At 40.8% G+C, this 24,935-nt stretch overlaps 1 protein-coding gene across 2 annotated transcripts in view; it reads right to left on the bottom strand.

Annotated features, from left to right (window-relative positions):
* Positions 1 to 24,935, bottom strand: part of CDH13 (cadherin 13) — a 788,124-nt gene that overhangs the window by 632,077 nt on the left and 131,112 nt on the right. For both annotated transcript variants that reach the window (XM_019488228.2, XM_006268561.4), the window contains exon 2: positions 15,856 to 15,967. In XM_019488228.2, coding sequence (XP_019343773.1) covers positions 15,856 to 15,967 — 112 coding nt within the window. The remainder of the gene's footprint in view (positions 1 to 15,855; positions 15,968 to 24,935) is intronic.

The following is a 24,935-nucleotide window of genomic DNA, read 5'->3' as shown; positions in this document are numbered from 1 at the left end:
TTCCCAAATGCTCACCACAAAAAATGAGTCAACAATCATTAAACAGCAAATCTTACAAACTATTCCCCTTCCTCTCGATTTTATACAGTGAACTATAGCACATCACATGGAGCACATCTCAACACTTCAAGGAGCACAAGATATAGGTGCTGTTCTCACTCATCTGCTCTTTTTTTTTTTTTCCAGCCCCATCACTTTTTTGACTTGTACAACAGAGGGAAGATCACTTTGTAGCAGTGTCATAAAAAACAATATTTGCTTATTCACAAGACTTTAACCTGGAAAGGTCCTTCTTTCTTCATAATAGGGACAGATGAGCAGAACCCACCAAAAGATCTCAATTTCTTCTCCTTTGGGGAGGGCGGTCCCACAGAAACTGGCAGGTTTATAAGGCAAAGCAAACTTCAGGAGAAAGAGCGCAAGCCAAAGGATAAAAACATTTGCACGTGAAATGGATAAAAACTAGATGCACCGACAATATATTTGACGGTTCTGGGATCAACAGCCCTGGAGATTGATGTTCACCCATAAAAGCAGGGACTGCATTTCATACCCCAGCACTCCTCTTAGGGCTCCTAGTGCAATATAGGCTGGAAAAAAAACTTTTGGAATAAAAGGGGAACCCTCTAAGACCTGTTGAAACTACCAAAAACGATTATACCCCGCCTCTCAGTTGAAGCTACCAAAAACGATTATACCAACTAGTGCCAACCACAGCATTCACTTTTTACGTGAGCAGAATAGCTGCCTGCTAGAAAACAGAGCACCGCCAGCAAACTTTTTGTATACGATACCAGTAGCTGTGGATTTTGCTGTTGTGTTTTTCAAAATCATTTTCTTAAGTATAGCATGCAAGCTTTTCAGTTCCATTACTGTATTTATAATTCCACATTCAGTATCTCCCACTTTATTTGTTTTTCAAAGTTTGAATTTTCTTTTTATGTAGTTTGGCTTTATTGTTTTTTAAAAACCAAGTTACAGTTTTCTCCCTACTGTGTTATTCTATGAGTTCAGGAGAAGGTTGGCACTGTAATTAAAATTTCATCTCAATAAAGCCTGCAGGAATTCTAGTTGTAACCATGAGATTATTTGTTTTTCTAGCAAACCATGGAGATTTTCGACTGCCACTAGTTCATTTCTGCACAATAGAAGCTAATATAAATCCAACCCCAACATCATAATGCATTCCATAAATACCCGGTGTTTCTTTTCGAATCAATACAATGTGCAAAACAACTACATTCCACTGGAAATTAAAGATCTGCCCATATTGCATAATCCAATTGTCAATGTTTCAATACAAATTGCAAAAAGGATAAGCGAACAAGGAAAGCTACAGTCTCCTAAATGTTCAGATCCAGCTGAAATGCCTGTGTATAACTGAGGAAAAATGATATAAAAAGTGATAAACAGCTCATACTTGAACAAACAAATTCTGAACCCCTTCTGTGCAACCAGATCCAATCCCCAGGTATAAATTATGGTAGCTTTAAAACAGCTGCCAGTGGACCAAGGACTGGATTGGCAGCTGCATTTCCACAGCATGGGCTGATGACAACCTTTTCCTCCATCGGTGTACCCCAAGCTAGCCAAGGAGTTGCAGCACCATCTGTATGCAGAGTTCCCAAGGTACCTCCATCAGGTCCATGGCTAGAGTCTGCCAGCCATGACTTAGAGCTCAAATTGTGCAGTATGATGCAGGAAGGCAGTTGCATGTTAATAGATTATACTCATGCTAAATCCGAACAAACAAGAGTAAAGGACTGTGCATCCTTCTCAACAGGAGCGTCAAGAAGCTTTCCAGAAGGTTATAAAACCTGCTACCACTGAAAGAAATAAAATGGGATTTGAAAACCCTGTGCAACATACAGAAAATGCGGCTGTAAGCAACACACTCCAAGGGTCGCAGTATTGGTCCAATCTGCAGTTACCTGTAGTAAGAAAGAGATTTCTCCCTCCATCCCTCCCCTCTCCTCCATTCTACAACCGACCAAATACACCTGGCCAAAGTCCCTATCCATAAACCTAGAAAAACTAAGTTACTCACTCCTGGGTACACTTGAGAGCCAATACAATCCCACTTGCAAGTCCCAAATCCAATCATCAATGATGCACATGAAGACACTGTGCCCAGGAGCAATAAACTCCAGACCAGCATGCACCAGAGTTTATTCATTCACATTCATTTCACGTGCAGACACTCCTAGTACGTATTAGATTGTAGTCACACTGTAATGTTTATTATGACCCCTAACACACTCTCCAACATGATCTCTCATGCACAGTTCACCAACTGTTGGTCCCAGCCTGACATCCCACCAGAGTCTTGAACTGGCTCCAGTGTGGTGCTGGGGCTGGAACCAACAGCAGAGGCTTGGTACAGCAGAGGAGTCCCTGGCAGATGTCATGGCTGGATGAAGACCACCAATTGCACACACAGTAGTTGAACATGTCACTTAATGCAATCTGGAGATACTCCTCATGGCAAAAGTCCTAATTTTTCTCCAATATAACTGCACATCTTTATTTTATACATCTCCCCGCTTGCATTTTACTGCTTGAATGCACCGATGTTTGCATTTTAAGTGCAGTTAACATGCCCTAAGAGTCCTGTGCAACAAAACCCCTAGACAAAACTGCAACCAAGTATTAGCCAGCTCCCCCCACCCTACAACCTGCGGTCCAGAGTTGGCAGATTCCTAAATTCTGGAAAGTCTGCCACTTGCCACAGAAGCACTTGATACCTAGGGCTGCTCCAGGATGCTGCTACTAATCCAACCTGAAGCAATAACAGCTCTGATGCTGCAGTAGCAAGGCACTTATTGGATCCGGCAAATGAAGCAGCTGCAACCTGTATCATCAGCTCAAATCACCCAAAAGCCACCTGTGTTCAGTCTAGCACTGTGAACCACTCTCAGGCCAGTGAAGGCTTTTGAAAGACGCACCAGTAAAATACAGGCCTGGTTTCTTCAGTCATATCCTTTGGCCCACCACGAAATCCCAGCTGTTAGTTCCCCTTCTCCATATGGCCTCAGACTATGCGGAGCGCTCCCGTAGCATGGGGGTGGCTCTCTTCCAGTCCGACAACAGTTCTTAATAGTGAGCCTTTAGGGCTCCTGGCCAAAGGGTTAATTTGGACTCATCTGAGTTTTATAAATACTATCCTGCTTTTTGGTACTTTGATGAGTACTTCTGTAGCTTGAAAACTTTCCATCAAGATTTTTGGCAAACAAAAAATGGGGGGGGGGGGAGGGAGGGGGGAATGGCGGGGAGAGAATCTATTTCCGACAGACAAATTCAAGTTTGCCTGAAAACTAGAACAAGTTTGTAATGAAATGCCCTCTCCCTCCCTGCCCCAAGGCAAATTGTTCCCAGGAGAAAAAAAACATTTTCATGCTTAACCTTGCAAACTAAATTGCGAAATATAATATGCTCTAAATAGAGTGGCTAATGTTACACTGACCTATTTGTAATAAAGTAAGTGTGTGTGGGTACAATGCATATCAGTATTCAGACCGGGATGTCAAAGTGAGAAGCAATCCATAAAATTCTACCTGCATCTCCTCTCATTGCCAGATGGCAAACTCAGAGGGGATGAACTGAATCGTTTTTACTGCTGAGATGTAGGACCAAAGGCATAATACTGGCCTCTAGCTAGGAAAAAAAAACTGAATTAAAAAAAAAGTGTTTGGCTTACCATACGTCAACAGGAACTTACAAATTTACTGTCAGTGTTGTTTATTCTCTTTCTCCAAAAAATAAAGCAACAATAAAACAATGGTGGAAAGCAATCCAATATAAAAAGAATCCTATTTCCAACTATATAAAAAAAAATAGGGAAAGTCAGCTAATAGAAACATATAGAGATTTATAAATCTTAATACCGAAAAGGGAGGTGCACCAAAGTGTTTAAAGATATATATCTGGACATAACTTATCTTAAACCTGGAAAAAGACTTACGGTATTTTGTCCGGGGAGGGAGGCGAGGAAGGTTTGTTTGTTTTTGTTTCACCTAATGTTGATAAGTCGAAAGAGGCAGAGATATTTTAAAAAGCAGAAGCATTTAAAACTTGAAAATAATCATATTAGAAAAGCTAAAGGCTTATCTCAAATAACTTGGTTTGGCTGAACACAAAAAGATCTTAAACAACAGTGAATTAGATGATTGGCATAATTTCGGAGCATGCTAATATGCTCAAAAATATTGTTAACTTTTGATAAGCCAGAATCAAACCCCAATATTTACAGAGAGATTTAGCCTCACCAACTCCCATTAATGCCTACTAAATCCCTGTGCACTGCTTTGAACATTTAATGGAAAATATCTACTATCCCCCAGCTCCTTTGAAGGGTATATTTAAGAAGATTTTCAAATTAAAAATATCATTTAGCAATAACTTCTCCAGAAATATAAAACTATGAATTGTAGATTTTCAAGAAATGAGATCAGAGCCAGGCAATTTGTGTGTCCCACTTGCTAGAGAGTGATACTGGGAACAATCAAAGCTAGAAGTACTTATAGGAAATGCAGCAGTCACCCCATCGAGGTTCAATGCCCTAGGGAATACCCATCTTCCTTGTAAAAGGTATCCCAACATCACCTCTGTATTCGAAAGAAGACAGTGATTTTAGACTGCTTGGCTCAAGCAGTTGACAAATAAATTATTTGCCAATTCAGGGATAGTCATTCTTTCATCTTACATCTCTCCTTAGGGTGCTCAAAATCCATTGCTTGCTAGTCAGTCCCAACACTGTTCACAAGTTCTGACCTACGACCTCCTCCCCTAACAAAGGAGGACTAATCCTGGTGAGTGGGTAGCACGGGGCGGGCAATTATTTTGGGCGGAGGGCCGCTTACTGAGTTTTGGCAAGCCGTCAAGGGCTGCATGACAGGCAACCAGGGGCAGATAAATATTAATTTTCTAAATTTTTTAGGGGCCCCGCGGACCAGATAGAGTGGTCTGGAGGGCTGCATCCAGCCCACGGGCCGCATTTCACCCACCCGTGTGGTAGCAGGACCTCAATTGCCAACTGTGGCCCAAACTCATGTCCCCAACTGTACCCTCAAGCAGATGTTAGCTAGGCTGGAAACAGATGTGGGCTTTGTGCCACCATAACCATTTTTATGGTGGCACAAAGCAAAAGCAAAATGATATCCATGCCTTTTGGTTGCACCATAAAGCCTTTGTTTGTGACCATGACAAAAGGCAGTAATAATCCAGGTCACTTTTTCACAGTGCACGTCTATTTGCTTTGTGGCGTGAGAGCGTGAGCAGCCCAGAGCAGGCCCCAAAAGTGCTTGTCTTGCTTTCCTGGGACTCTCCAGGGGCTTTCCCTGCCTACACAGACACCCTGACAATGCCTGGGGGCATGCTTCTGTAAGGGGGGGGGGGAAAACACAGTGCCTGTTGTCCTGCATGATCAGCGGGCCGGACAACAGGCAACGTGCTTACCCAATGAAGCAGATCAGCTGTGCCAGAACATCCCAGCACAACTGATCCACTTCATTTAGCAGCATTTCCTTATATCCTCAGTCTGATCAATAACTGTTTGCAGGCGAATTGCACCGAACCATTTGCTTATCAAACGATAAGCTACATATATTTCTTCCCAAAGGATTAAGACAATTTGGAATTCAGAAATGTTCAGTTCACTTGAAGAACACAAGGTGGCAGATAATATTTGGCACTATGTTGCAAACTGAGTGGATAGAAATCAGTTTGGGGAATTATATATTAATTAAGCTGATGCTCAGTTTGGAAGTGCCAACTAGATAGAAAAGTCTGCCATTAGAAGTGCATGGGAACATAATTAATAGAAGGTTTTTCACTGCACTGAGCAGCCGACGTACCTGCTAATAGTCTAAATCAATGACCAACTGCTTACTATTAGAAAAACAGCTGGCCTGTTTCAACCAACCAAAGCCCTGACATATTTCAAGAAACTGTTATCTGTAAAACAGGACAACGCCAAGCATAGGTCCAGAAACAAATCAAGTAATTTGCTACTTTCCAATCACCTAAATTCATAATCTAAAGAGTGATTGAAGGCCACTGTCCCAGTCAAATCGCTTTTACTTATGCCTGGGCAGTGAGGTTTCCCCTATAGAAGCAGGTGGATAAACACAGAAAATGTGGCTTATAATTTGATTCTTCTCCACCTCGGAACAGTTACAAAAATCGTACGATAAAATGAACAGATTCCATTTTTACTACCCACAGCTTTTGCTCAGTGGTTCCTCAAGAGCTGTCTTCCAGCTTCAAAAAGAGGCAGCAGCTATACCCTTTGAGGTTTTGACTCAGCCCTGGAGCTGTTTTGCAGAGACTAATTAATTCTTTCACATTGTTCAGTAAAATACGCAACCTCTTTTTTTTTTAAACTTTTTTTTTTAGTTAAATTAAATGAATATGCATAAAATAATCAAACAAAAGCTATTTTAAAATTCATTTCCCCCTAGGTCCTGTTAATAAGCTGACATGCACTGTTTGCAAGGCAACTGCTTGACCACCTGGCAATCATCAACCATGAGATTTTTTTTGGTTTTATTTTTATCGAATGTGGAAAGAGCTGATTAGACTATGTATTATTTTGATGTGGTTACATACAGCTATCTGGAGATGCATCTATACCAATTTATCTACACTGAGACTGTTTCTCTTTTAATTATGTGGATGTATAATAGACATTTCTATGCATGTTATCCATGTGGAATATGTATGCAAATATCCATGTGGAAAAGACATTGATGTCCCAAAGGCACAAACAGAGGTCAGACACCAGCTCCATTGAAAGCAAAGAGATTTCGGCATCTAACTGCCATATACAACTTAGAAGAGTTCCCTTTATATATGCATATATTGAGCATGCCATCATAGCAAAGATTGTATTTTTCAACATACTCTCTTCCCACACACACACACACACATACAGTAAGCTAGTATTCATATCATTTTATGCAAGAGTCCAATATATGTGTTCACATCAATCCAAAGTGTAAATGCCAAGTAAATAGAAGGTGTTCAATTCATGTAATTTATATCTGTGTGTTCCAGAAAGGATGATGCATTATCAACTAATTGGGCATCTTCTTTAGCTACACACTCAGGACTTTTATCAAGTATGCCTCTACACATAGGTTGTCATGCCTGAAATTATTGGGGTAAATTATTCTTTCGCTTAAGCTGGTAGAAACTTTGTGCCAAACTTCTAGTATAACCACCAGCATTAGGTCTAATTATTATATAACTACACTATTCATTTAAATTCTTCTCTGTAAACCTTTCCATGCTGGAGAGCTCGCACTGGGCTCTGCAGACTGTTTTGTATATACCTTTGTGCTGGAATAGGTTGCCATGCTCTACAAGTGGGCCCAAAAGGTGGAGATGGGGGAATGGTTCATGTGATTGACACTTCTGCTGAATATTTGAGACAAATAGTAGGGAAGACTGATGGCATCTGGAATAGCTAATAGGATGAAATGGTAACTACAAAGGATCAGCTCTACAAATTAAACTGCTTGTCATTGAGGAGGAGAAGTAAACTCCCTCAGCCCCAAACCTTTGCATGTTTGTCTATTTAAGTAGTAATCACTGGCAACTGTTGTGCTGCGGAGTGGAGAAATAGAGATTGTGTTGATAACGTGATATTACTGTAATGAAAAATATCTTCTTTGGTGGTCTTCATTCCAGTAGGCAATGAAAATACCACTTGAGACTTGAAGAAATGGAAACACATGGAAGACTGCAGCTTTCCTTAACTACAGCAGAAACACCTTTAAGTATCTATGATGAATTTGCTAAAGCATCACAAACCACGTAAGTAAACAAAGCTAAGATTTCCAAATGGGAAGGAAAGCCACAGCTAGAATCCACAAAACGAAGAGAAAATGCCTGAATATGGACAGGCAAAGCCCCAGTTCTGAAGTATCCCAAGCTCTGAAACATGCAATCTATCACGTAAGAGACAGAAGAGGTCAGCCATTAATTAACATCCAAATTAAAGCTTTTCAAGTAAGGGTCAAAACTGCCTTTGTTTTGACATTTAAATCACTGGCAATGTATTCCCTAGTTTAGCATGCAAGACACATCACCCAATGCCTTTTTGTTAATTGCCTCCATTTTTCAAGTGTACTATTTGATTTATTGTCAATTAAAAATACCCCAAAAAGCCACAACTCATGTATGTTAAGTATAAACATGATTAATGTAACAGAAGTGCATTTCCACATCTGATGGAGCTGGTTAGGAACTTTCTATCATCACGGCAGGGTGGAGCATTGTCACTAAGACTGACCTGCCAACCTAGCTTGACTAAGATGAGATGGCTGAAGGAGAGTGTTTGAAGGCCACAAGCAAACTGGCAAAAAGTCTAAATACTGTAATTAAATTAAGTAACTTATCACCCAATAGAGGAAACTGCAATCTTGCATATTTGACTGCAAAGTATGGTACTATGATATTATAACTCTAGTGACATTACCTGAAGGATGGGTTCAGAAAACTACAAGAAGAATGGAGCAGGTTTAGGGGTTTGCTCAGTTCAAAAAGTTCTTCCCCAGTCTTTAACACTTCCCACAATCATTTATGTCTGTACTCAATATCAACCATCCACCCAGACCCTCCAGGGTTAACTCATGGTGCTGAGTCTTTCCCAGCCCTTGAGAAGGAGCCTTTGGCTCATTGCTGCTCTGGCCACACACCATCCTTCTTCCCAGCTGGTCTCCAACTCCATTCTCAGCTCCCAGTCCCAGCTTCCAGCTCTTAGGAGCCTGACTCTGCTCTCCCAGGTCTATCTCGCTCTTTAAGATGGCTCGCTGTCCCAGGTCTACCTCTGGTGGTGTCTCTAGCTGCATCTCTCCGTTTCCACTTCCACCTGACCCTATCTACCTCTCTTCCCTGGCTCCTGCCTCAGCTGAGGTTCCTTCTGGTAGCCTCTGTCTGGTTTTCTCTCTCTGGGAGCTTCTTGACTTCCTGCAACTGCTCATCTCCCTCAGCTGGCTCAGTCCTCCTGAGCAGCCTGAAATTAGGGTTACCGCTCGCAGCTGGGCTAGAGCCTCTGCAACCTGCAGACGGCTCCCAGGCCCCTGGAGCTGGCAAACCACCCGCAGGTTCCTGGCACTGGCAGTTTGCTACAAAAAAACAATTAAGCGATGCTACAACCCAGGTAACATGAGCAACTACCCACCCAGTTGAAAGTAACACTCCCATTCCAGTGCAGGTTCTGGACAAACTACATGTGCGTAGTATATCTTCAGTCCAATAAGGGCTATATTGTGGTTGACACTACGCAGCCACAGGAAGTGGGAGCGGAGAACAAGTGATAAGTTTGTAGGTACATCACCCATCTAAAAAGGAGCTGGTGTTCTATTATGCAACAGGTGCCTTGATGAGGCCTGGAGCAATTCACTTCCCCCACTGAACAGTGTTTTGAGGGGGCAAGGAAAACAGTGCTCCCATGATGCAGTATGTTCTACAATGGCACCCCATAGGGGGACCACATCTTAGCACTTAACTAGTCTGTGTAGTTAGTGAAGAGTGAACAATGCATAAGATTGACAATCTTAAAAATATACCCAGTGTAGAAGAACTAGAATGCAACCCCCATTTTTTTTCCTACTAAAGTACCAAATACTTGGCTAAACAAAACTGTTTACAAAAAAATCATTCCAAGTCTTAAACTGCCCATGGAAAGGTCTTATCTGAAATAATTACTTTTGTTAAGGTGTTTCCTGTTATGCTAGCAACACTAAAATGAGAGAGCCCTTTGAATGCATGCTCTAGAGAAAGTTCGAAGCAATGTTTTGAACATGACAGCTTGCTACGAATGATCTCAACAAAAGAGACAGGCTAGTGAACGGTGTAAAAATCAGAACAGAGAGAGATTTAGATAAGGAAAGGGAGTTTTGGAATCTGATCAGAAAGGATCTATAGGAAAACGCATTGAATAAAAAAGTAGGAAAATAAAGTCTGAAGAAGGCTGGTGGTAGCTGTTAAGTAATAATAAATCAATAAAAACTGGTTCATTTTGAGTGCAAGGGATGAAAGCTAAGAAAATTGCAACAGGATCTCAGGGAAAATAATGGGAAGAATGCCATGTATACACAATAGAGCAGGAAGTAGTGATGACCAAAGAGGAAGAAGTGAAATCAGCAGTTTGCTACCTAAGCATAAGAGCTGATAAGAGGCTAAGCACAAATCCTCAAAACAGCAAACACGTTTCTTTAGTGAACATTAAAGAGTGGCTAGAAGTAGAGGCACCAGTTAACAAGGAGGTAGGAAACAACACAAGTATAACTCTTTGAATCCAAGAGGTTCCTACCAACTGCATTAGCTGGCCTGCTGCATTCTAACTTTTATTTTTTATTCAAAACCCTACAAGAGCAAGCAGTCATAAATTGTTACACAGCCCCAGAAGATCAAGAATAAATATTTAAAAATGCCAAGAAAACACAAAGCAAAATTTGTGTTGCATTTACATTTCTGTATTTTTGTTTCATTTTGTTTGGGGCGGGGGGGGACTTTGTCTTTTGGTTCCTGAGCCTTTACAATACACCTAATATCGTTCTTTTTCCTGCAAGCTTGAAGACCAGAAACTTCTCCCACCCTCCCTGACTTTTCTTAATGAAAACTGAGAATCTATCATTCCAGGAGATCATCAAATATTAAAATATTTATGCTCACAACCCTGACTGAAATGGGAGAGTGGAAGGTGGCTGAGTAAAATGCTTCTAGGCTATGTACAGACAGTCAAAAAGCCCAAGGCTGAATCAATTCGGTCTTCCCAGGTTAGTCTAAACTGCATAGGTTGAACTGATAAGCAAGTGAACAGACATTCACTTCTGATTTCAGAAATGCAGCCACATCCCTGCAGTGGCCCAGGCCAGAAGCCGGAGGGCACTAGAGCACGCTTCCCTGCTGGGCTGGAGCAGACAGCTTGGGCCAAGACTAGCCCACCTACCCTGTGAAAGGAGGTTTGTGGAGGAGGTGCAAAGTCTCCTGGGATGCTGGTTAACTTGAATCTGGAGAGGATCTGGGACAGAAGTTCAAGAAACTGATTTACTATAAAAAAAAAATTAAGTCTGATACTACATCCATCCAGGTTTATCTTAAACCGGTTCTGGCCATTTTGAAAGCAGTTTATGTGCACTGAACTTCTGTCATGTTGCACATTTGAACTGGTTTCCAATCACTTATACCAGTTTATGTATAATTTCTATCCCGAGTCCCAGAGGCCTAGTTCCATTGATGAATGGAAGAAAGAGTCGGACTCGAGTACTGAAGATACCAGGGACCTTTTCTCTGCATGTCTTCTTATCCACAGGGTAGGCCAGCAGGCCAAGCATACCCCATTGACCTGCACACCCCATTCACCTTCTGCTCATATATTCCCACCCTGGAATATGCTGCACAAACCACTCTGGTGGTGCTTTTAAAGCATAACCATGACCAGCATTTCAGGAATGATCACAGAGATGTCTGGAAGGTAGTTTCACCAGCACACCTTGAGATGCAACATATGAGTGGATAGGCAAGCGTGCTGAGGAGCATCCCTGCTGGATCATGCTAGAGATGGAGTAGAGACACTTTTATGTTCACCTAATTCTAGTCTCCTTATATACCATATGTACTTAATTCACACCCATTCCTTATCCCATTTTTCTGGCCAATAGGTATTATTCTTCTCAAACTGTGCCTACCATATGTAGCTCACACAAGGAGAGAGCTTCCAGCCTAATAGTCATCTCTGCCCTTGTGGATATATCCTCCTGGATATAGCGTTACAACCATTCTTTGGCAGAATCTCACAACTCTGAACACAAACTACATACTTTGCCAATGGTCATGACAAGCTAAGGCTATGTGCAACACCTCTCCACACTTGGAACCAATACACGCTGCATCCTTTTAAGGGTAAGAAAGCAATTTGGAGAAAAAAAATGTTCTGAATGCCCAGCTCTTCCATTTCAGAATATGTTTTCTAATCTATTGATATCATCAAACCGCATTTCTGATTATTTATCAGGTTTATTACAGAAGGATAATATCAAGACTGACTTTGACCTATGTGGTTATTCTCATTTTTCAAAAGCTTACACTTGATGCCAGGCCATCTGCAGACTCCACACTGAATAAAAAGCAAACACGAACAATAATCGTCTTTTCAACTGAAGACACAGAATTGACCAAACACATCTTTGAGTCGGCACTAATGCGAAAAAGTGTCTGAAGAAAGTTCTGTTTTTGTTCACTCTTCATCCAGGTTCCAAGTGAACCTTAAAATTTACTCAAGTAAACTGGTAAAGATTACCACAGTTTATTGAACTGTGTAAAGGAAGACATGAAGTTTCATTTCAATGAGACCAGGGTTTTGGACCTGATCTTTTCGCGAATTCCTCTTGCAATTTAGAAACTGCTTCCAAGAGCCGAGTTGGGCAATTTTTTTCCACCAACTCTTATCTTCACTAAAAACAAAAAATACAGATTTGTGTTGAGCAAAAACATTGTACAAAATATGTATAGAACTTGCCAAAATCTTTCAGTCAACTAAACAGAAGTAAATCACAGAAATGAAATATTTCCTTTGAAAATGTACTAACAACAAAACAGTTTTTTTATTTTAAAAAATCATGTTTTGCTTCAAAATTCACTTCAATTTTATTAAAGGAAAATGTTTTTAAAAGCACAAAAATAAACTTGCTCCCTTTAACTTAGTGGAAATATATTCTTTTGAATTGATAGAGTGATTTTAATTTTTAGGGTGAATTCACCTAGATTAAGCTCCAACATGATGCCTCTTCCTTTACCTGGGCTTTTGATCTCTATCCCATGTTATTTTTCAGGTTTCCTTTTCTTGGCTTAGATTATGTTTTATATATTTTAATATAAATATCCCTTTCCTTTGGTAGCCTTCTACAACAGTTCTCATGCAGATAAAAAGCTACAGTTCTTTTATTTTTTATTCTCTACCTGTATTTATTGCATTTCTCAGCAGAAGGTATTTAAAAGTTTGCTGTTTGACATAACTTTTTTATTGTTCCAGCAAGAATACAAATAAAAAGAAATAAGCGCCTCTAGCTTTGGCCTCTTTTTTCTTTTCCCAATAAGTTCCATGTGTAATGAATATATCTCCATTTACAGCTAACTACTAAATACATAGGAAACAGCTATAGCCCATACTTAATTACTGGGGGAAATCTTGGCAATGGAATGAAAGATATGTTCTTGTTTAACTTAAAAATATCAAAAAAACCAAATACTGTATGATTGTTTCCCAGCTCTTCAGAATTAAAAGCTTCTTGGTTTACTGAAGACTACAAAAGCAATCACTGTTATAGACCTGCTTTGCATACTGGCTCTATTAATTTACACGCTCATAGAGGGCCTCGCATTCAGATGCAACTGTTAAATTACACTGCTCTTGAGTAATGGGTATTAAAAAAATGCAACAGCGCGATGCAACGTGTATTCAAACAAGCACAATTAAAAATATTGATTCTGCTGAAGATAAAAAATAAATAAACTATGCTCAGCTTTAATATTTCCATATCCTGGACACACCGATTCTAGGCAATTGAATTACCTAGAATCCTGTCTCAACAAACAGTTTTTGTTGCACATTACATATTATGCCAATTTAGCGTCTGATTATCAAAATAATTTAATTCCCAAGATTGTTTTGAGACATTTCCAACCTCCTGCTGTTCTTCCTCCCATCCTAATATTAACGATGACAACTTAATTATTGTGTCAGTTTCACATCAGTACAATTTGCTGGGTCACCACAGAGCAGGCCAATCAACAGCGAGTTACACAGCTTGTCCTTTATATGGCTGAACGGACTGAGGACAAACAAGCAAGAGATTTGGTCAGACGCGCAGCTAAGATAAAGAAGTATTCAGACTCAGCCAAAGGAAAGACAACAAGGTTATTTCTATTAATCAAAGTTTTACGTCTGAATAGTACTGTTTTTTTGAGCCGTGACATCTTCAGGTGTTTAAACACACGCTATGCCCAGCACACAGCCTATTTAACCCAATAGGTCCGTTCAATAAACTGCAGGTCTTATGTTAAGAGAAATGAAGCTTTGTATCCAATGGAAGCCAAAAAGGTACTCGGAACCTCTAAAAATTAAGCAACTTAGCTTTGTGCTTTATGGCAAAATTATTTTTTAAACGGTCAAGGTAAAAAATGCAAAAGCCAAGTTCTACTCAGGTACTTTAGGGTGCGTCTACACCTTGCCAACGGTGCATCTACACATTGCCAACTAAAGCATAGCGCAGGCTGGGTGCACATGGTTAGATTTCGCCATTATGGCACCGTAGCGGCACGCTATGCTGGGGGAGAATGCCCTTACAGCAACATAGCCGGCAAGCACATGTAGACCCATGCGATCACTGCAGTGACATAGCATGCCATATGGCAACGTAACCTATCGCTGCATCGCCGTAGGGCGACGTGTGGACACGCACTTAGTATTACTGAAAGGTAGTACAGTTTCTGACTCAAGTTACTTTTCAATGTGGAAGTTGAGTTCCTATGTCACTCACTCAAGCACTTCAGAGAATTTTATCCCAAAACGGGATTTTAAAACTTGATATCAAGTTCTCTAAAGTTGACAGGAGCCTTCTTTTGATTTAATTAGCTCCTTATCAAGTCAAGCTTTAAAGCACTGCTCAAATTCTAGTACACGAATATGAAGCTTGACAAACTGTGACAGGGCTAACACATTGGCACACAATATTATAAATCTGAAATAAATAGGTAAAGGAAGAAGGGAAAAACGATTCCTTAACTGAATTTGGTTGCTTGTTGTTTTTAACCCAAACAGTGAACCTTACTTTCATGGGACTGGTTTGACTTGATAATCTGTTTTAAACAGTCAGTAATCAAACCAAAAGTAAGTAAAAGCATGCGGCTAGTAATGAAAATCATGTGAAAAAGTTATTGCACTTGGTTGATGCCAAAATAATGTCATTTACTACTTCTGTCAAAAGTTCTTTTTAAAATGATTTATAAAATTCATGTCGAGTGTGGTAGCGGTGTACCTACTGGCTGATAGCCTTGAAGTCCCAAGTCCACAAGACAGCACCAATACATAGTGAACAGCAGTACCGCAAGTTTTGCAACGCTGCCTCATTAAGGGACACACACAAATACACTCTTGGGTGGAAATATTTTTAAAATGTCTTGGGTCCATTTCAGTCTCCAGCATACCTGCTATGATGCTGTGAATTAGTGCCAGCCCTAACAGTACAGCTTGTGATGTCGACACCTGGCCATTAGAAATGTGTTTGGCCTCCATAACGGGAACACAGTAGGTCAAAGAAAAGATGGTAAAAGTCTTTAATCCCCAGTGATCCTAGACCAGGTCTAAAATGCATTACATTTACAGACAAGGTTCTCACGGACTTGAATGGGTTTTGGATGGACCCCGGCCTAAATTCAGATCATGCCTGTAGAGTGAATTTGTAATGAAATGCAAATCAAGGGTCTTGTCTGCAGCCAAGCTCTGATTACTGATGGAATGAGAACAGGGGGAAAAAAAATCCAGAGGCAACTCATTAAGGAAAATCAGAAAATGATTCTGAGTTCCCAGGTAAACATTTGAAACACAATGGATAAAATTACAGACTACTGCCAACCTTAATACACAGAAAGAGTCAAAGCCTGTATAAATATATGATTACGGTGAAAAGAAGGAGGGGGGGAGCTACTGTAGCACAGCAATGAAAGCTGTGCATTGAATCCTGTCAGAAGAAAGAAAATGCTGATCAATTCAGGGTGCAACATGAACACACAGACTGTGGTTAATACAGATTTTTTGCAAAAGTGACATATGAAAATGACATTCCTTACAGTTCAGAATTGGTTGATCTTCTGTGAATTCAGATGGCTGTTCAATATGAAAAACCTTTTGCTGGAATCCAGGGACACATTCTAAATCTTCTGCAAACGTAAGCAGCAGAACCTGAAGAAACAAAAGGAAATGTACTTTTAACATCCACTTATTCATTGAACACGCCGGGTTTTGTGAATGATAGTGGATTTGGACTCAGACAAAAGAACATCCATCACATCACACCTTTCCTTTAAAACTTGCTAACCATCGTTTTGGGTAAAATCTTTGATTTCTACACGTAGGCAGATATGAGAGCTGCAAAAAAAAAAAAAAAAAAAATCTGCAAGTCAACAAGTTCTCAAATCCAAAAGGTCTAACACACACACACACACACACACACTTGTTTTTAAGCACATTCATAAGCTTTAATGGAGTAATGGGTTGCAAGTATATGCTTACATGCATTAACGGACACAGTACTGTATAAATATGTGCTTAATTTAAGCACACTTTCAATTTATTTTAACAACTTGTTGAATCAAAGCCTCTACGCTTATGCTAATTAAGCATCTCTCTCAGCTGGGGAAAGTCCTCTACTAGAGGGTGATATGCTGCATCACAGAAGTTTCCTTTATAAAAACTCTGGTAGCCGATGGGAAATGTCTTTTTCTTCTTTTCTTTTTTTTACCTTCAAGCCACAGTTTGCCTGGTTTCCCCATAATCAAAAAGTTGTTTACCCCAGCGAAGATTGAAAACGAAATGTGTGCATCATATTGGAGGTGGATCTGAAGGTTAAAGTTAAATACAGCTTGTGTCACTGCTCGTAGGTGATCACCAAAGCTCCCTGTCATCACAGGAACACATTGGCAAGGAGGGGGGAGGTTAAAAGCAAAATAAAATTGGTTGGAAATAGGTACAATGCCTATCTCTGTTTCTGAAGGTTTGTGTTCTATCAATGAATGCAAACAAACAAGCTGAAAGGCTATTTTTCCTGGCAGGTTTGAAGTGGCAGAGAGGGAGTAAGAATGCCTGAGAAAGGAGTGAGGAGGGGGAAAAAAAACAGTTATGCAAAGTTTAAAAGTTAAACAGATCAGGGAAAAGATGAAGAGGTGGGTAAATGAGGGAGAGGAGGACCAATTTAGTTTTCCAATCCTAATTTTCAAAAGTAATTCCTAGTTTAAATTGCCCAGGAATCTGCAGTTCCCTAGGGGCAAAACAAGCAGAGTTGGTGCCCGGGCAAACCCTCGGGAGGAGAGGGGGCACACGGCTCTAAGAGCAGAGGGGAAGCAGTTGCGAGTGGGGGCAGGCACGTATTCCCAGGAGCAGGGGGACGTGCCGTTCCAAGAGCATGGGGGGACGCACCTTTCCGAGAGGACCACCACCAGTTGTACCCACCACTGCTGGGAACTCCTAAACAGTTCCTGGCAGAGCTGTTGCTGTTGTGGCAGCTGCCTCTGCCACACATTTGGCTTGCACCAGCTGTTGTTGTTAAAGCAGCAGCAGCCGGTGCCTGTTTTGGAGTCACCTGCATGGGCAGAGCTGTACCTCGGGTACGGCAAAAATCAGGGCAACTACCCTGGGCCCCACACTTTGCGGGGGCCTCTGCAGAGCTGGGCAGAGTGGGCATGGCTCCTCCCGTGGGACCTGCCTGGAGTTGGTGGGCAGGGCTGAAACATGGGGACCCCCCTCCCCTTTGCAGGGGTACCACAGCCCCGTGCAGTGTTAAGGGGCCCCAGACAAGCTGATTTGCCCACACCCCGCTATGGTTGGCTCTGTGCATTGGTATGCCGCCAGGGCATGAACTCGGGTGGGGAGGAGAGGAAATCCAGAGCCCTTCCTAACTTGGCAGCCAGAGTGGATACTCCTCTCGCCGACCCCTAGTTACGCTATTACAATTCTCAACTCAGTACCTTTTAGGATGGACTTTCAGAGACACAGAATAAGTGATGGATCCCTTTGAATTAAACTAATCAGATCCAAAATGCCTCCTTCAGCTGGATACACAAAGAAAAAAAATTAAGTGAGGGACACATGGGAATGGGCACACAACCTTCATCCCTCTTTAGAAGATAGATATTATTATGGGATTTGAACACAAATGGTCCCAAGTTGTGAAGACTTGTTCCAAATCCTTTGTTTGCCAGTAAGGCAGGGCCATGCCCTTCTTGCATGGGAGAACACTGTTCTAACAAATAAACCTCCTCTAATGTAGATCGTCCTTCCAGTGCAGCGTGACTTCAGAAGACAAGTCGGAAGTGTGAGCAGCCCAAGATCACAGTGCTCCCTGCTTAGCCATCGCTGGTTTGGTCTTGTTAAAGAATCAAAATGCTACTCAAGTTTGCAACTTGCTTTTCTCCCTTGTTGCACTGCAGAATCGCTGTTGGCTTCCGAGGCATGAGGAGGGTGGATCTCCCCCTGGTCGGTCTCATTTCCTCTTACAGAAACGGACTCTTGGGGAGTCTCTCTCACCTCAGTGACACTTGCTGTAAAAGACTGGCTAAAAAGTACACACAGACTTTGTGCGGTAGCCAGAATGTTTCGTGACAATTGAGTTGGCAGTGTTCAAACTGTAGCAGATGGACACATTTCTCATCCTTAATGACCTGCGCCACATTTGTCCCTTTGTTAAAGCAATAAACTATAAAAGAGACAAGAGACTGAGCCAGATAATAGGCCAAGCAAGGTCTAAGTCATTTTACAATATTGTCAGGTTTCCCATACAACTGCTGCAGCCCTTACTTTCCAAATAAGTTTATCCGCAGCTATGCTCAGTTAGCAGCAGTATGCAGGTCTAGTCTCAGATTGAGAGATGGCACAAATTAACTGAATGCCAATTAACTAATGGAAATTCACCAACATTACACCAACTAAGGATACGGCCGCCAGGGCCTTACTCTGTCCTCCAAAGGTCACTCAGTCCTGAGGACATAACTATACTAATGCTATATTTCAAAGCCTGGACTCAAAAGTGTGCAAGTGGGACATTCAATGTACATTTGATATCGTTCCATCTTGCTATTTGAATATGTAAATAGACCATTTGCATGCAAAAATAATCATAATCATAGTAATGATGAATCATAGCAATAATAAATGTGTACATTTCCTGCACAGTTGCATCACTGAATATTGACACATGTTCACTGAATGAGGATGCACAAGCAGAGGCAAATGCAGAATAAAGTGTGCCACTCCTCCTATACTCCCACCTCAGGACACAAGCAATGAATTAACAGAAGTTACACAATGAGTCCAGATTGAAAAAAAATAATCCCGGGAAATTCACATAATTAAAGGGCAGGTTAAAAATTAATTACAAACATGAATTTGCTTCCAAAGATAATTATGGCAAAGAAGAGACAAATCATAGTTTGATCTCCCACAGCATCTGGCATCTTGAAGTTACAACTCATATTTTGCAGAGCTATAAAAAAAGAAGAAAAAATCCTGCTTTGGACATCAACTCTGTCAGTATGTTCGGAAGACATGTTCAGCCTATCAGATTTCTGATGGTGTAAGTCTGCTTGGAAATCAGAACAAATCTAAATATGCCACAAGTTAACTTCTGTAAGGCTGGTACACAGGCCTCATGTAACATCAACTTAGCAAACAGAATGTGACCTTTACTCTCTTTGAAATAATTATAAGACAGAGCCCTGGCCTTGCTGTGAAATGGAACATTTTATTCTAACTGTGCAATTCTAAACACTTTCTTCTCTTCCAGACGTTAGACAAGATGTCAAATTTGTCATCACACAGAAGGTTTTTATTAATTATCTTTTTGATGCACAGTCCTTCTTGTAATTTATTTTTCACACCGAGAAAATTCTCCTATTGAACTAAATGTCTATCTTGTTAAAAATTTGTCTGCTAAAAGGTCTTTTACTTTTAAAAAGTCCTGACAAAAATAAACCAAGGACAGATTTTTGTTGAAAGCAAAATGGAATATTGGTTCAAGCCAAATGCATTCCAAAATTAAGCAGCACGTAGAAAACATGTGCGTCTGCTCTAAGAAAGTTTGCTGGTTGCTTAACTCTTTAAAGAAAGCTGGAAGTACAACTGGCATCTGAATTCTGCTTTATCCCAAAGACAGTCTTTTGTTTTGCATAAAGGGGATTTTTAAATATTCAATGGTGCACAAAAGGTGTTCAGGCTTACACATTAAAAAGCTCCATTCAAAAAAAGCCAATCCCTTTTAGCAAGGAATTTAAGTATATACTTAAAAAGTCAAGCGTATGCAGAAATACTTTCCTAAATATGGTAGGCATTTTTTTTCGAATGGGGATCTTACTGCTCTTCATCACACTCCAGTGCCTATGAGAAATTGTAATGATAAACGGCACTGTATCACAGCGCATTTAGGAGTATAATGGAGTCCTACAATGATGAGTGCTAGCTTCCATATTATTAAATATATTCATCTATTACCTGAAAGAAAGCAGTAAGCCTCATGCCAATGAAATTTCACAAATGGTACAGTGGGAACAGTAGTGAGACAGAAATATAACTTAAAAAGTTACCCAAAGATATTAGGAATATGAATGGAAAGAAGGAAAGTAAGATTCAGCATAGTGCAATGCCAAGTAATATTTTGTATTAAAAAAAAAAAGACATTTTTGTTTAAATTAAGCTTCATTGCATGCCTCTCCTTCCCTATCTGTAAAATAGGAATAATTTTACAGCGAGTTGTCTGGATTAATTTGTTAATAAATGTTATGGTACACTTATAATTCTTCTCTCAGTTACAGAGGTATAATTCCCCCATCTTCAGAAACGTACACTGTCCTCTAGGTGAAGTCCTAGATTATAGAACAGGTAATTTGGGATGACACTAACCCCAAAAAACAATTTGAAGAGTCATTAGGCTTTAGCCAACAACCTACTTTTAAAAATGCAAGTTGCAAAAGGATAGCAGTGATCTAAAGCTAAAAATACACTCTACAATAGCTAGGAAGAGGTCAGCCTCCCATCTGTTGACTGAGAAAAATAATGTTTGCAGCCTTGAATGAATACAACAAATTTGCAGTACGCACCATTTGCTCTTATAAACCTGCATGGGTTTGGAAGCAAATGATTCTTTGCAACGCAAACTGCAGAGCTCAGGTCTCCTGCCCCTAGAGATCCCATTCGCTGACATGTGCAATCAGAACCTCGGGTCATCCCGTCTTGAAAAAATAAATAAATAAATGCAAAGGGGGAATGCCCATTTTTAATATCCTGACAATTTGTCTTTGCAAACTCACTACTTACTGGTCAACATAAGCAACTGTCAGTGGTCCAGATGTCTCTTATGTAAGTTTGGAGGGTGGTTAAAGAGAGGCTCCCAAAAACGGGATTAGAACTACAAAACCCCTGTTCCCCTTAAACTTAATAAAACAGCACGTGTTCACTTGAGACCCTGGCTGACCACAGTATTTGCACTGAAATCTGCTCACGTTAGAACCGCGGGCTGGAAAGCACAAGAGCACTTCAGTGTCTAGGTCTCTCTGCTGCAGGTATCGTGAGAAGCCTGATCTTCAACACCTTTGTACATCACCTCATCACAGAACAGGGTTCCTCTACCTCCCTGCAGCTAGCTTCTAAAATAATCTCTCCTATACCTTAAAACAAAAGCTTGCTTTGTGCTCAAGCCCATCTCTCCTTTTTTTCTCACGTGCACCAACTCCATTTGGATCTGAGCAACCACCTCCCAGGCTGGGAACTGTTTTTCTCAACCAGTTTTACTATAAATATTCTCAATTGTTTATGGGCCCGACCTGTCTTAGACCTAATGCCTTATCATCATACACACCATATGCTTCAAAAAGGCAAATTACCCCTCCAGTGGTTCTTATGGGGCAAAATCCACCCCCGTATAGGAAAGAGCCATGCAAACACGATCCAGAGAGAGACAACACGTAGTGCAGAAGCCTGTGCAAAACGTATCCTGTAACCCACAGAGAACTTTACCATAATTAACTGAAACAGGTTTGTATTTATAAGGCAGTGATAATCCTGAACAGGGAGGATCAAGTTTTATCATTACTCCCAAGGAACTAATTTTGACACGAACAGAGCAACGCAGAAAGCCTCTAGAAAAAATAGAGAAAGCACTAACATGGAAAAGAGAGTCGTGTAAGGAAAAGTATTTTCAATCCCCGGAGCAGAAAGATCAAGAATCAGCCAAGAATTAATTAGATTACGTTTAATAATAAAGCGTTAAACTTCATCTCTCCCGCCTCCCCCAGCTCTATGGTACAGACAGGCCTTTGTGTTCAGGTTCCCACCTCCTGATGTTTTCTGAGGGCTATAAACTTGCTTTTTTCCATGAAAGATGAAATTATTTCCTAATACTTGAATGCCAGGAGCTGAAGAGTTAAGAAAAAGTGCCTTATTTTTCCTAATAGGCAAATCTGAATGGAAACTTCCCAAGATGAAATATCAGGGAAGAAATGTGACTGAAACTCTGGCTATGCTGCCACCCTGACTGATAAGTCCTATTTCACCATCGGGTCCTGCAAAAATATCTAGACAGAAGGTCACTGCTAGAGAAAGAGCAAAGTTTCAAAAGCAAGAAGAAGTAGCTCACCCTACCAACGTTCTGCAGAGAAATGTTCAAATCCTGTCTGTAAGAGTTTCCCCATTAAATCAGAATTTTACCTATCCATTTTGCATTACAGAAGTATGTATACAAAACTACCAGAGAGGGATACCCAAATAGGAAAATGAAAATATGGTTTTGAATTAAGACCTGATTTTGCACGTAAAGGACAACTAGATTTTTGCCCCCGACTTCAATGAAGCCACAACAGGTTTTACAGCAATTGTTTTACCTATCCAAACACAGACCTTTGACATAAAATGCTGTGCATCTTCCAAGACCATTACATCAACCAACCTAGGAAAGATCCCAAAGTTTGCATGACATGCCCTGCTCTGAGCCTTTTGGATAGGGAGAGATGTGAATCAATCAATAACCCTAAATTGGTGCGATTAGCCAAAGGTATTGAAATTTTGGAAAACCATAGATGGATTTATCCTGACTAATTCAGCACCACCAAATGTTGCAAGTTAAAAGAAATGCACTGCTCTTTTTTTTTGTTTTTTTTAATTCTTTGACTCTACCCATTGGATGGGGGGGGGGGGGGGGGGGCTTGTGTGGATTTTGAAAAATGTTTCTGTGTTTTCATATCTAGCTGCTTTTCTTTTTATCATGAAATGGTTCAGAAAAGCCTATTCACAAACGCCACCTTTGAATCTGATAGTGAATTCAAGTCATTTTTGTAAGAATGCTATTAAGATTTGGCAATAAGATTCTTCAAGGATGATAAATATCCTTTTAAAGGGCCTGCATATCCATTTACTGCCTAGCTCTGTTCTAAAATGAAAGTCATACTTGGAGTATTGAAGGGTGGGTTATGAAAATGTAAATTAGAGTGACTTTATTGGCTCAAATGAATTCAGCTCTCTTGTCACTAAGAAGTATGACTTTGGTAGGGTTCCATTAACGGGATAAAGAATATGACAAACTCTTTAGAGGGGATATCTAGCACAGGGAACTTTCATAAGGACAGAACTCATAAAAAGGAATGTGTTTATTATACAGGTTTTATTGCACACTGGATAAAAGTGCATCTTCCATGATGTGGGAAATCTTGTTCATTTAATTATTGAAGGAGTGATTTACCAGCATGTGTGTTTGAACAGACAAATGCTTGGCTGGTCAAATCTAGGTTCTGTAGAGAAGGCACAAGGAGGACACCAAGGGCATGTCTACATCGCCTCCTTTCAAAGGCCAGGGGTGCCAGAAATGAGGCAGGTAGCTGCCTTAGAGAGGCTCTGAGCATGTGCCAAGAAGCATGCCCAAGACAAAGAGCAGAGGAAAGATGCTTGCTAGGGCTTCTGTACTAAAGGCAATACATCCTGCTCACGTATTGAGCAGGAACAATCAAGCGGGTCTTACTTCTGCTCAGCAAGGAGGTAAGTTTAGACGAGCTGTAAGACAGCATCAGACCCAGGTTACTCTTCTTGGCCCTTCCGTGCCTGCTCGGTTCCAACAGCACCTTGGAAAACACGCAGGGAGATCCCTCACGCGGGACTTGAGTCAAGATTTACAAAACTAGAAGGAGTCTAAGTGGACTGAACTTTAAAAGCCGCCGAGGCATAACTGTTCCCATGGGCAGAAGTCAATGGGAGTTTAGCATCTAAGGAAAACAGCTTCAGTAAAGCCAGGCCATCACTGCAACCAGAAGGCATGACTGCAGCACGTGTTGTTGGTTGTAGTCGTGTTGGTCTAAGGACATAAGTAGACATGGTTTGTTGAGTAAATGCAATGTCTTTTATTAGACCAACTAAATAGTTGGAAAAATGTTCTTTGCAAGCTTTCGAGTGCAAACGCCCTTCTTCAGGCAATAGGGAGAGTCTGTTGTTGCTTTGGTTGCTTTCCACCCAGGAGAGCACACAAAGCAGTAACGGACTCTCCCTATTGCCTGTGTTTGTACCCGAAAGCTTGCAAAGAACAATTTTTTCCAGCATGAGTAAATGTATCCAAGCTAACTTTAACTCTAGGCAGCTTGAAGAACAAGGCAGCAAGCAAACAGAACCCAAGTTTGCTTAGCTGGGTAAACAGATTAGGCTGAAGCTCCTGGCACAGCCTCACCACTGCACTCTTATAGGAGCTGTCTATAGTAGAGTTGGTTTGGGTATAGGAAAGTAGGATTATAGATCATAACCACAGGAGGAGAATGCTTAGGTCAAGTCTGATATTACAGAAAACCATGCTGCAGGAACCCCTTCCAAAAAGTGTTATTAAAACTAGTTTTGCAATCTCCAACTACCCCTTCTGGGGAGACAATTCCAGTTTCTCACTCCCCTGAGGGTTAGTTTTCTGCATAAACTTATTTTATAGTCAATTTATACCCGTTCCTCTTAGATGCATGCAGTCCTTTAAACTTTTGTATCTCTTCTCCCTCCCTAATGTCAACCATATCTGGTTAAAGAGGGCAGTCATATCCCTTCACAGTCTTTATTTTGCTATGCTTAACAAGCCAACTGCTCTAGATTCATCTAACAACAAGGTTCTCCATCTTTTTGATCATCCTCCTATACCTTCCCATAC

Source organism: Alligator mississippiensis, chromosome 10 (genome assembly GCF_030867095.1).
Source record: "Alligator mississippiensis isolate rAllMis1 chromosome 10, rAllMis1, whole genome shotgun sequence".
NCBI classification, from domain to species: Eukaryota; Metazoa; Chordata; order Crocodylia; family Alligatoridae; genus Alligator; species Alligator mississippiensis.
Note: the sequence above shows the minus strand (reverse complement) of the source record. Positions and strands in the feature narration are given on the sequence as shown.